This window comes from Calidris pugnax, unplaced genomic scaffold (assembly GCF_001431845.1).
Source record: "Calidris pugnax isolate Ruff unplaced genomic scaffold, ASM143184v1 scaffold314, whole genome shotgun sequence".
Classification (NCBI taxonomy): Eukaryota; Metazoa; Chordata; class Aves; order Charadriiformes; family Scolopacidae; genus Calidris; species Calidris pugnax.
The window spans coordinates 532,453-544,089 of record NW_015091027.1 but is presented as its reverse complement, the minus strand read 5'-3'; the positions used below and the strand labels follow the sequence as shown (position 1 = coordinate 544,089).

The following is an 11,637-nucleotide window of genomic DNA, read 5'->3' as shown; positions in this document are numbered from 1 at the left end:
GGGGCGGGGGGGGTGTCTGCCGAGCCCCTCGGTGGCCGGAGCCGGACGCTGCTCCCGGGAAGATGCTGGCGGGAGCACCGGGGCTCGGTTCCCACGCCGGCCCCGCCGCTGCCCTCCGGAGCCGCGGGAGGAGCCGCCGCCGGGGCCGGGGTGTCCTTGGAGGGGCGCGGTGGATGCTGCGCCGGCCTGGGAGAGACCTGAGAGAAGCAACCCCGGCGGCTCGGCCGAGAGGAGGGTCGGGGGGGCGCAGGGGGGGCTGCTCCTGCCGTTGTTTCACCTGCTCTCCCTTTTCCGTTCGCCAGCCGGTCCCGCTGCGCAGGAGAGAGCGGCCGCCGCAGGATGCCCACGGCCGGCCGGCCCGGAGCCGGTCTGGCTGGATGTGTGGGCGGTGTGGAGGATGGCAGAGCTAGCCTTGACAGTGGTAATGCCTCACTCTTTTCCCCCCCCTCGGCAGCTCGGACTCCGAAGGTAATTTTGAGACCCCCGAAGCAGAAACGCCGACCTGCTCGCCACTAAAGGAGCTCTGCGAGCCGCCGCCGGGATCGCCCGAGCCCGAGGCCAGGACCCAAGGTAAAGAGCCAACGTGCACCTTCTGCTTTTCGGCTCTTTGCTCCGGATGCGGAAAATCAGGGTGGGGTCAAGGAGGAGAAGTTGCTTGTTTTGAATAGTGCCTGCCACGTTATTTTGTGGTGAATGGCCTGGGTGGTTCAAATGCCAGGGCTCGGGGCTCTGCGCTGCCCTAAGGGCTGTCCTCTCACTTGAGCAAAACGTTGGTTTTATCAGAGTCGTTTTGGAGGGAGGGGGCTGTGCAGCAGGCTCGGAAGACTCAATTTGCCTTCCTTGGCTTGTGCCTACACAAGTGAAAAACTGTCGTGGTCGTGGTGCTGTTTTGCAACCACCGGTTGCAGCCTCCTGCTGTCCCCGAGCCCAGCCGGGGAGAGGACGGGGGGCTGAGCTCGGGGTGGTGGGTTTGGGAGCTGCCGGGCTGAGGCTGTGCCTGGGGATGGATGGATGGATGGATGGAGAGGAACCCAGGTGCCGTGCAATCATCTTGTCAGTTAAATTGCTGCCTCCCGCGGCTGCAGAGAGTGGGCTCGTGGCTGGTGGGAGCTGCCCCTCACGTGCCCCATGTGCCACCCGCCCTCGGCTCTCGCACAGGAGCTGGGTTTGTGTCCTCCCCGGGGTGGTCGGTGGGGGAGGTCTCATTGCAGGGTCTCTTTTCCCCAGAATTCTCAGCCAGGTGTCTTTGCCGTGCAGCTGCTGTTAAAAAGGCGAAAGCTTGATGCTAGAGAAACTGTGAGGGATCTGCTGAAAACGCAGGGGGTTTCCTGTTGTTGGTTTGTCCTTGTGCCTCACACCGGCGGCTGCTCCTCGGAGCGTGGTTCCTCTTTTGGGGCCTTTTGGGGAGCAGCCCCCCCTGTCCCCGTGCCCCTCTCCCCAGGGGGATCCTGGCTGGTGTCTGTGCCTGAGCTTGGTGTTTGTGTCTGTTTTCCTGCTGCCCAGGAGGAGGCTTTGAAGCCCCAGCACCTCGGCCACAACCGCTGGAGGTTATCAGGGCAGGAGGAGACCTCCCCTTTCATCTGCTCTCGGCAGAGCAGGGACTGGGCAGTGTCAGGACGTCTGTGGGACCCCGGGGCTGTCGGATGGAGGGCAGCACACGGGGGGCCGGGAGGTCCCAGCCAGACCATCCTGAGCATCCTCTGCCATCTCCTGCCCCACAGCCGCTCGCTGGTGGCAGAGACCCCGGTGTGGGACTTGAAATATCGTGCTTTTCTTTGCCTCTCAGTACTTAAAGGGGGCCTACAGGAAAGACAGGGACAAACTGGTTCTGCTGCCAGCTGCCAGCCCTGGATGCATTAAACCCTATTCTCAGGGACAAAACCTCAGCCGGTCCCCTCACCCCGGGGAGGGGGATGCTTTAGGCTTTGTGCCTGTTCAGGGTCACTCCGTTTCCCTCCTGCTCCCTGGGGCGGTGGGGGCTGCGATCCTGGCCCATCCGTGCTGGAGTTGTCCTCAGCCAGCTGCCAGCAGGAGATTTTCTGTGCAAGGAAATGAGCAGAAGCAACAAATATGGAACCGTCAGTGACAGGAGCCGGCTCCTCGGCTTCTGCTTCTGTTACCCTGATGCAGGGCACGTGTTTTCCGGTGCGTTAGCGGCAGCATCGTTAGCTGGTGTGCTAATTCTTAACAGAATAGATTTAAAAATAGATCAACGGCTGTTGAACAAAGGCGGAAAAAGCCAAAAGAGGAAAGAAGGGGTTGGCTACGTGAGGCTGAGCTGGATGCACCGGGCAGATATCCTGTGCCGAGCCCGGGGCAGAGCGCGGCTCCGGCCGAGCACAAAGCAGGAGCCGGGGGGAGCAGGGGGGTTGCTCTTGGTGGTGGAGGATGAGGAGGGTGGGTGCTGCCTCACGGGGTTGCTGGATGTGGGATGAAAAGGGGCGTGAGGGAGCCCTTTGCATCCCGGCGCCGCTGCCAAGTTTTAGTGATTCATTTCGGGGAGCGAGGGCCGGCGCGCGGGAGAGCTGCTCAGTGAGTCGCTGTTTGTGTTTAATTTCAGCCCAGGGAAGAGAAGCCGGACGATTAAAATGCACAGGCACAAAGTGCCAATTACTGTGGTGCCAGGCTGTCCTTTCTCTAGGTTTTTCTTTAGAGAATAATGATAAAAAAAATAAAAATCTCCATTTTCACTTTGTAATCTCCCCTCCCTGAGCACCGGCTGGACCAGAAGGCGGTTCACACTCCATGCACAGCCGGTACAACTGCTGTTTTTTGGGAATCCGGAGTGCTTTTTATTGGATTTGGGTTTGGGATGGATCCTGGAGTCACTGAGCACTTGCTGCTGGCGGTGTCTGTTTTCACGCCGGGGCTGAATTGTCCCCACCTGCAGGGCCCAGCGCCAGAGGTGACGTGGGGGAGCTGGGGGTCACCTTTTCGGGATGCTGCTGACGGCAGCTGCTGGGATGCCTGCGAGAGGAATGGCTCCGGGGGGGGACGGCCTGCGAGAAGAATGGCTCTGGGGGGGGTTTGGCTGGTCCAGGGGGGGTGCCTGGTGCAGTGGGTCAGCGTGCGTGGCAGTGTGGCTACCAGACTGCCTTCTCCTGGGGTCCCGTGGGGTGTTGGGGACAGTTTTGGCCCCAAAGGATGTCAAAGCCGGGCTGGGGAGGGTCTGGCTGTTTCCCTGGTGGGAGATGTGAGTGGGGGGAGTGTGTGCCGAGCCGGGGGCTCCCCAACGTGACTGCACGGGGGTGGCGGGGAGCAGGGCTGGCTTTGGGATGTCAATGCACGTGTAGGAAGAGGGAGCTCAGCGGGGTTGGGAAGGGCTCCCTGGGGAACAGGCAGTGCTCCACCGAGGGTATTGCGATGCCCAGGGGGGGCCCAGGGTACAGACCCCATCTCTTCCCGTGCCCCCCGAGGTCCTTCGGGTCCCTGGTTCCTGCGTCCCGTGTAATTGTTCCTGCAGGAACGCGCTCCGGTCGCTCGGCAGCTGGTGGGAGGCTGCCTTGGAGGCAGAGGAAATGCACAGGGGGAGGAAACGCGGGGGCCGGGGGGGACCTTGGGGCCAGGCTGTTCCCCCCCAGCCCTTGCTGGGCAGAGGGACCTGTGTGGGGTGGGTTTCCTGGGGATGCCATCACCTTTGGGACAGGACAGCAGGGATTTGTCCTGCTCTCCTCAGCCGGCGGGGGGGCAGGGGCTGGCTCTCCATCCCTGCGAGGGGATGGTGCCCTGGGAGCCCCCCCTGCTCCTGGTAGGTCCCTGTGGCCCCTCAAACCCTCGTGCTCTCCATCCTGGCAGCTCTCTCCAGAGAACTAATTGACCTTGTAGCTTTGCCTGCCTTTGTCCCATCTTGGTGCCCAGGCGAGCCCATCCCATGGTGGCCTCAGCCCCCGAGGCGGTGGTCCCCCGAGGAAGGGAATAGCTGAGCCCAAGCAGGGCTTGAAAAATCAGGGCTGTGGGGCATTGCGTGGGTGTTCAGAGGGGAGGGGGAATGGGTTCTTGCCATGGAGGTGGGCAGGCTCCTTGCCACCCCCCCAGCTCTCATTCCTCCCTCGGTTCCCTGGGGCTGTGGCTGGGAACTTGCACAAGTGCCTGCCTTTGTCCCATCTTGGTGCCCAGGCGAGCCCATCCCATGGTGGCCTCAGCCCCCGAGGCGGTGGTCCCCCGAGGAAGGGAATAGCTGAGCCCAAGCAGGGCTTGAAAAATCAGGGCTGTGGGGCATTGCGTGGGTGTTCAGAGGGGAGGGGGAACGGGTTCTTGCCACGGAGGTGGGCAGGCTCCTTGCCACCCCCCCAGCTCTCATTCCTCCCTCGGTTCCCTGGGGCTGTGGCTGGGAACTCGCACAAGTGATTAACGCCTGTCTCGTCGCCAGAGAAAGGGGGGGAAAAAAACCCCAGAGGTTGCAGGAGGGACGGTCCCACTTCAGAAGATTGCCAAAATAGCTGGCGAGCTCCTGAGCATTCCTGCACCCACGCCTTCTTTCTCCCAGTATATTCCAGTTCCTCAGCCTCCCGGGCTGGCGGAGCGGGGCAGGGGGGAGCAGAAAACGGGTGAATCACAAATCTGGGAGACCTGGGCAGGTGGCTGCAATCGTTGGGAAGAAATGGTTGTTGTGAGTGACGGTCCCAGGCACTAATCACAAATCTGGGAGACCTGGGCAGGTGGTTGCAATCGTTGTGAAGAAATAGTTGTTGTGAGTGACGGTCCCAGGCACCATCCCTCCTTCTCCCCCCGCCCTGCAGACACAAACGGAGGGAGAGGTGGTTTGCGTGCCGACTGCTTGTTATTCACGGAGTAATTACTCATGGCTTGGGTTAGAAACCAGGATGGGCTTATGTCTGTGAGAACGGCGGCTGCAAAACCTTCCAGTGGGAATGTAAAATGCATTTAAAAGATGCCTTTTGCCCTGACTTTGAAGTCTGTTCTTTCTATTCAGGGCTGTCTCAGTGAGGTTTAAAACATCTGAGCAGCACAGCAAGTGTAATAAAGTTTTCTTTGGGGTCTGTTAAGGAGGTTTTTCCTGGTTCCTAATGATGGAAAGGCCTGGCAGGCGCTGCCTCGGAGTGTTTGCTGGCTGCACTCCAAGTACGTATCCACTGCATTTGTGTTTACTGATGCGTTTTCTGGGGCAGCAAGGCAGCGTCTATTTGGAGGGAGCTTTTTTGCAGTCGGAGGGAGCTTTTTTTGCAGTCTCAGGGAGCACACGGCCCCTCATGATTCATTTCCATGGCTTTTAGCATCCTGGAGATCAATTATGCAAACCACGAGCCATCAGCTGAGTCAGGGTTGCTGGCTCCATGTCCTGGATTAGCCCAGGGACCAGATATTTGCCTGATTCACTTTTCTCCTCCTGCCAGCCTGTGACTCGCTCGGTCACCAGCAAACATGAGCTGGTTGCAAATAGGAACGGCCTTTCCAGGGAGACACACTCGGGGCTGCAGGAGCTCGGCGTTGGCATCCCCCGGCCAAACCTCCTCCTCCCTGCTGTCACCCACCCCAGTGCCAGGGGACAGGCAGGTTCCCCAGGCAGAAGCTCTGTATCACCCCTGTTGCTACTCCCAGCCAGCTTTTCAAACCAGTTTGGTCCTTGTGCAAGCTCTGATTTTTTCCTATGTCTCCCCAGAAAGGTGCCAGTGAGAGTGGCGGGTCCTGCCTGCTCCCTGGTGGGTGCTGAACACCCCGAGCATCCCCTCCTGCCTCATCCCGGGGGTCTGTGCCATCGTCCCTGGCTGAGACGTGGGGGAAGAGGTGCGGGAGGTGACACCGGGTGTTTTCCTCTTGTGCCTCTGTGTTGAGGTCCTGGCTCGGGGTGCTTGGTGGGTGTAGCTTTCAGGGTGCCTCGGTACATAAGGAGCTTCCCCATCCGCTGACAGCAAAGAAAAGATTAAACAGTAAAAGGATTTAGGGGAAGGGATTGGAGTAATAGTGATTAAGTCATGGATCAGGATTTGTGATTAAGAAACTCTGACAGCAGCGTGGTGAGCCTGGCATAAGTGCTCAGCTGGGATTTCTGCAGACAGGGGTGCAGGCAGGATGGAAACTGTGGTGCTGAGCAGAGGGGCTGCTCCGGCAGGGCCTTTCCTGCGGGATCACTGCTCTCTGGGGTCTCATTGCTCTGCTGTGCCCCCCTCCCCTGTTCGCACTGCAGGGCATCCCTCTGTTGGGTGCCCATTGGGGCTGCTTAGGGTCTGCAGGAGAGCCAGGGTGTTGGGGGGAGCAGTGGGGCCGTCAAACCCACTCCTACACTGGGGGTGCAGTGGACAAATCTCAGGGAGCTTTGGGCACCTTCCCTCTGCTGGGTGCACATCCAGCTCCGCAGCACCGGCCCCTCGGCCGGCTGAGCCCTGGGCCCCCCCGGCAGCCCGTTACCTGCTCCTTCATTAAGCACAGCATCCCCTTCCTGTCCGCCCCCCAACCTGCTTCATCTCGTTTCATGGTGTTTTCTCATGTCGTGGGTCCCTGAATTCCTCTCAATAATTTTTAACTCTCTGCCCAGGTGAGCAGTGGCTCCCCCGTAAAATCTGACCGGGGAGCAGCCGTGGGGGGAGCAGAGGAACCCCTCTGGCAGGGGGTGCATGGCAGGAGGGGGTTTAACCAGCTCCTTTTATCTTTTCAGAGCCGAGTGGCCATGAAGACCTGCTGGTAGGGGAAGCCCTCGGGGACAGCTCGCCTGGGAAGGCCCCCAAAAATGAGGCTCAGACGGAGACCAGAGCCCCAAAAGCCAACTCAGATGCTAAAGGGGAAACCGACCCCGAAGACCAGTCCCTGACACCACCACCAGCTGAACCCCAGCCTCCAGCCGTGCTGGGCAGTGGGGCTGACACTGGCTGGGCCACTGTGCCCGCTGTGGAGCCGGCCCCGGTGCCACATGCCAGCAGAGCCCCCCCGGAGCACCTCATGTCGGGGGAGGACACGGCGGAGGCTGGCACGGGGCTGGTGGCCCAGGAGTGCTCGCCCAGCCGGGGCCAGCTCGGGAAGGAGAAACCCCCTTCTCTGGGGAGGAAGGCAGGAGAAACCACAGAGGAGACACCGGTGCCCCGAGCATCCTACCAGTTCAACCCCGAGCAGTACGACGAGAACATAAACCCCTTCGTGGCTGGGGGCTGCCGGCTGCAGAGCTCCCCTCCGGCGACCCCGCGCCGCCTCCCCCAGCCCAGCATCAACCCCGGGGAGCTGGGGGGGGACCCGGCCCCAGAGCCCATGGGGCAGGTCTCAAAACCCGAGGTCGATTGTACGGAGGGGAGGGAGAGCCCGGAGTCCAGGAGGGCTGCGGCCAGGAAGGGCAGCAGGATCCCGGCCAGCAAGCTGACGCCCAAGAGGCACCGAGAGTCCCCCAAGAAACCAGCTGAGGAGGCAGAGAGGGGTCCCACGGAGCCGCCCCCTCCCCGGGGCTCCCCCCGGCTGGGTCCCCCGCGCTGGGACAGCCCGGCTCTCAACCCGCAGAGCTCCCCGACGCTCCCCAGGGGCTCTTACCAGTTCGACCCCGATAACTTTGACTCCGTGGATCCCTTCAAGCCCACCAAGACCCTGGCCAGCAGCACCCCCGACTCCTGCCCCGCTGCCGAGAACAGCCTCAACGAGATCCTGGAGTCGCAGACGCTGGAGCTGCCGGACGATCTCGCCCAAGGCAGAGACCCCCCGCAGAAGCCCCAGTCGCGGCTGATAACGTGAGTGCCGGTGACCATGGCCATGGTGGTCCTGTCCCCGTGCCTTCTGAGCAGCACCCACCTGCACCTCACCTTCTGCTGCTGCCCCGGGTTTATCCGCCCCTTGTCCCGGCGGAGGGGCTCCCCTCTCCCTCCCGGTGCCCCGGTCACTCGGGAGAAGATGGGAGGAGAGGGACGGGTGTCCCGGAGCGGTGCCGGTGCCCCGGGTCCGGGATTCACTCTGTGGAAATCCCCTTGGGGCTCGTGGAGGTCGAGGAGTTGGAGCAAACCTTTAATTGCTCCATTACTTGGTTATTTGGAGGGCTTGGTGAGCCCACAGTGGGGTCTGGGGGTTCTTCTGGCGCTGGTGGGCGCAGGGCTGGGTGAGCAGATGCTGCGGGGAGGTTTTGTGAGCTGCCGTGGAATCTCTGTGTTTACAGCAGGGGAAGGGTTTTGTGAGCTGCAGTGGAATCTCGGTGTTTACAGCAGAGGAAGAGACATGGGGTTAAACAGGCAGGTGGGTTGTTGCTTCTGTCACACCTGCACCGGTGGCAGGAGCGCGTTGTCCCTCCCTGAACTATTTAACAGCACATTTAGTTCCTGAACTCTGCTGTTTAACCCCCCCGTGTAGATGGTGATGTTTCATAGTGCCTCTTGGGAGCACAGCGTTACCCTCCTCCGGGAAGAGATCTAATGGAAAAACCTTGCTATTTTCTTGGTGTTTCGCCTGTTGTATCACAAATACCCTCGGAGCCGTGTCCGGGCAGTGCCGGGGTCTCAGCCTGATTGGGGGGGGGGCAGCTCTGCCTCCCCTCCCTCCCCGGCGTCTCCGAGAGGCAAGGGAGGCAGAGGGGGGTATTGCATGAGGGAATGATTGCCCAGCCAATTTGGGGTCCTTCCACTCTAATTTGTGATCGCAGTTAAGGCGGGTGATGGGAACCGATCGCAGGGTTAAGCAGGAAATCGGCTTAAATGGGGAAGTTTTCGGAGCAGGGAGTTTGTGGCTGGTTTGGCAGCGAAGCCCGAGGAAGCCCTCAGTGCTGACGCGCTGGAAAACCAGAGAGTGGGTTTCACAGAGAGAGCAGGTAACCTTGGTTTTGCCTGCTAGGCTTTATGTTGGATGTTTTCCTCTTAGGAATACTTTGCTGAGGGTCGATGTGGATTTTCTTAAGAGTCAGTGTCGCTGTGCGTGGCCGTGGGTGAGTGGGAGGCGAGGGGCTTTTCCAGGCTCCCTCCCCGTCCCCTTGGAGCAGCACGGGATGCTCCGGGCGCTCGGCAGCAGGGTTTGTGGCTGAGTCTCACCCTGCCACTGCAAAGAGCAAATGCAGAATCAGGGCATCTTTGATCTGTGTGTTCCTTCCAAAAAGACGGAGCTGGGCAACGCGCTGGGCTTCTCCAGAGGAGAGTTAATATCCAGGTCTTTTCACACACTCTTCTTCTCTCCATCTGTCTGTCTCTCTCCCTGTCCGTGCTTTGGTGCATCAGGACTACTGAGCAAGTGAGATTTCTCTGTTTTCTGTTGTAAGTACTCTCTTCTGTATTTCTTTCTTCTTTTCCTTGGCTGGTTTTTGTCCTCTCTCTCTCTCTGGGTGTGTGCTGGCCCCTTTCCTCTCCATGGCATGCTGGCTCCTTCTTGCCCTCCGACTGTGCTCTCTGCTGTCTGGTTTGTGTCCCTGGGGCAGCTCAGCTGGGAGAGGGAGGAGAGGGAGAGGAAGAGGGAGATGGAGAGGAGAGGGAGAGGAGGCAGTGTGCGCCCGCGCTTGCTCTCGCAGCTCATGCCGCCCCGCAGCGCCTTCGATGATGCACGAGCATTTGAACCCGGTGCATCGGCTGCCGGAGGGGGACCAGGCTTCGGTGCAATCCACGTCCCTGCACAGACGGGGAGATTTTAGCCCTGAAGATGAGGGTGTCTTTTACCCCCTCCCATGCCAAGCCATCGGGGAGAAGACTGCTGTCGAGGGGTGGGAAGCATCAGCTGGGGGGCGAGGGAGTTGGGGGGGCTGTCCCCTCCAGCTCTGGCATGTGTTGGTCTCGGGGGGGCTTTGCCCCCGCAGCCAGCTCCCAGCAGGGCTCTCTGTGAGACCTTTGGTGGCTGCCAGCACTGATTTGCCTGCGGCTGTCCCCTGAAGCATCCTCCCGTGCCCGAAGCTGGGGTGGTGGAGCTGCTCTGTGGGGTCCTGGAGGGTTGGAAAGCAGGGCAGGGGGGCTGTGCTGTCCCCCAGTGTCAGTGTGGTGGACACCAGTGAAATATCGAGTGCCCCGTGCTGTGTCCCCTGGGGGCTGCTGCCTCCCTGTGCTTCCATCCTGTGGGGAGGGCACACAAGAGGGACCGGGGTCACCCCCCTTTAGTGTCCCAGAGATGCTCAGTGTCTCTTGCAGTGTGTCACCCCTCCAGATCCCCTGGGGTCCACTCTGGTGTGAGGGGAGTCGGAGGAGGGAGTGTGTGCTGGGCTTTAGCTCCTGATTTTGTGTTATCCCTCCCGATGCCCGTCTTGTCCACTCGGGCAGAGCTGGAGCCGGGCTGCAGCATCTGTGTCCTGGCTGGGAACTGATGGGCCTTTTTCCAGCGCGGTGTTGACCAGGGGGTGTCTGTCCCCACGGCGGGACCAGCCCCCCGGAGGGTCTGTCCATGCCATGGGTGGGTTTATCAGCTCTGCGTGTCCCGGCGGTGGGGCAGAGCCAGGACCCTCTGCCTCGGCTGCCTTCTCCCCGTTCCCCCCATCCCCTCGAGCCCCAGAGCTGTTCCCTCGGTGTTTTGGGGTGAGATGGGTCCAGGTGTGATAACCCCGGCGGTGGCGGGGCAGAGGGTGGGTAAGGACACGCTGAGCTGCGGTTCAGCTGCTGCCGTCGGGGGGTGATGGAGAAAACCAGTCAAGAGCCATTTTTCAGTCTGACCCAGGTGTGCATGTGAGCGTGCAAATTACATTTCCCTGTGCTGCACCACGCTGCTCGTGCTGTGCCTTGGGACGGGGGGGCTGGAGTGAAGCGGGTGGGGGGGATTCTTAAACCTTGGTACAGCTCATTGCAAACCTCGTGCCCTGCCGTGTCCCCGCGGTGGGAAGCGCTGAGTCCAGAGGTGGAGACCCCTCCCTGGGTGCCTGTAGCGGGCTCTCACACTCCAGCTTGGTGAATATCTGTCATCTGGGGGCTGGGACACTGCGCCGAACCGGGGGGCTGCTGACGGTGGGGTGAGAGGTGGGGAGATGCGGGAGGAGCACTCGTGCCGTGGTGACATGGACCCAGCGCTGCTGGGGATGAGCCACCACTGTCCATCCCCTCCTGGAGCCGGTTCAGGATGCTGGTGCCTGGTGTGTTGGGGACACATCTGGGACACAGGACACATAGTCCCAGGGAGAGCTGCCTCGCTGGAGTGGGTCCATCCTTGGGACCACCAACCTGAGCTAAACCTCCTCCCATCCACAAGCCCCTTCTCCCTGGGAAGCCTTTGCCTGCGGCGGAGGGAGCGCTGGAAGCTCAGCAGATTGTCCTGGAGCTCCCCTGTGAGCCAAGCAGAGCTCTGTGACGGGTCTGACTCGCGTGGGGGACACGTGGATGCTGCGGAGATGTCCCCAACAAACCTCCAGCTGCGGGGACAGGGCGTGAGATGGATGGGAAACGGTTCCTTCCTGCAGAGAATTAGTGGATGCTCAGACCTGGGGATGCCGTCGCGCCGGGCACACGGGGCGAGGGTGCAGCGAGGGAAATCCTTCTTTGCCGGCTCCTCTTTGTGTCACCGTCAGCCCCCCGGGGTGCTTTTCCCGATCCTTTACCTTCAGCAGGAATAAAGGCCTCAAAGACAAACCCCGTCGCTGTGTAGTTGTGTGTTTTCTTTGCTTGTTCCTCCCAGAACTCGCTCTGCCTCGATATTTCACTGGTGAGTGGGGTCGCTGGCACGCAGCGGGGTGCAACGCTGGCGCTGGGGCTGCCTCCCCCTGCTTGGGCTGTCTCGCACGTACCCCCAACCTCCCTCCCACCCCCCATCGCAGCCCCCGCC

The 11,637-nt window shown here is 61.1% G+C and overlaps 1 protein-coding gene across 2 annotated transcripts in view; it reads left to right on the top strand.

Moving 5' to 3' along the window:
* The window catches only part of TACC1 (transforming, acidic coiled-coil containing protein 1), a 31,402-nt gene that overhangs the window by 8,749 nt on the left and 11,016 nt on the right, over positions 1–11,637 (top strand). The window contains exons 2-4 of one of the 2 annotated variants that reach the window (XM_014955941.1): positions 455–570; positions 6,614–7,664; positions 9,129–9,164. In XM_014955941.1, the coding sequence (XP_014811427.1) occupies positions 455–570; positions 6,614–7,664; positions 9,129–9,164 (1,203 nt within the window). The remainder of the gene's footprint in view (positions 1–454; positions 571–6,613; positions 7,665–9,128; positions 9,165–11,637) is intronic. The other variant, XM_014955942.1, reaches the window with a different exon arrangement.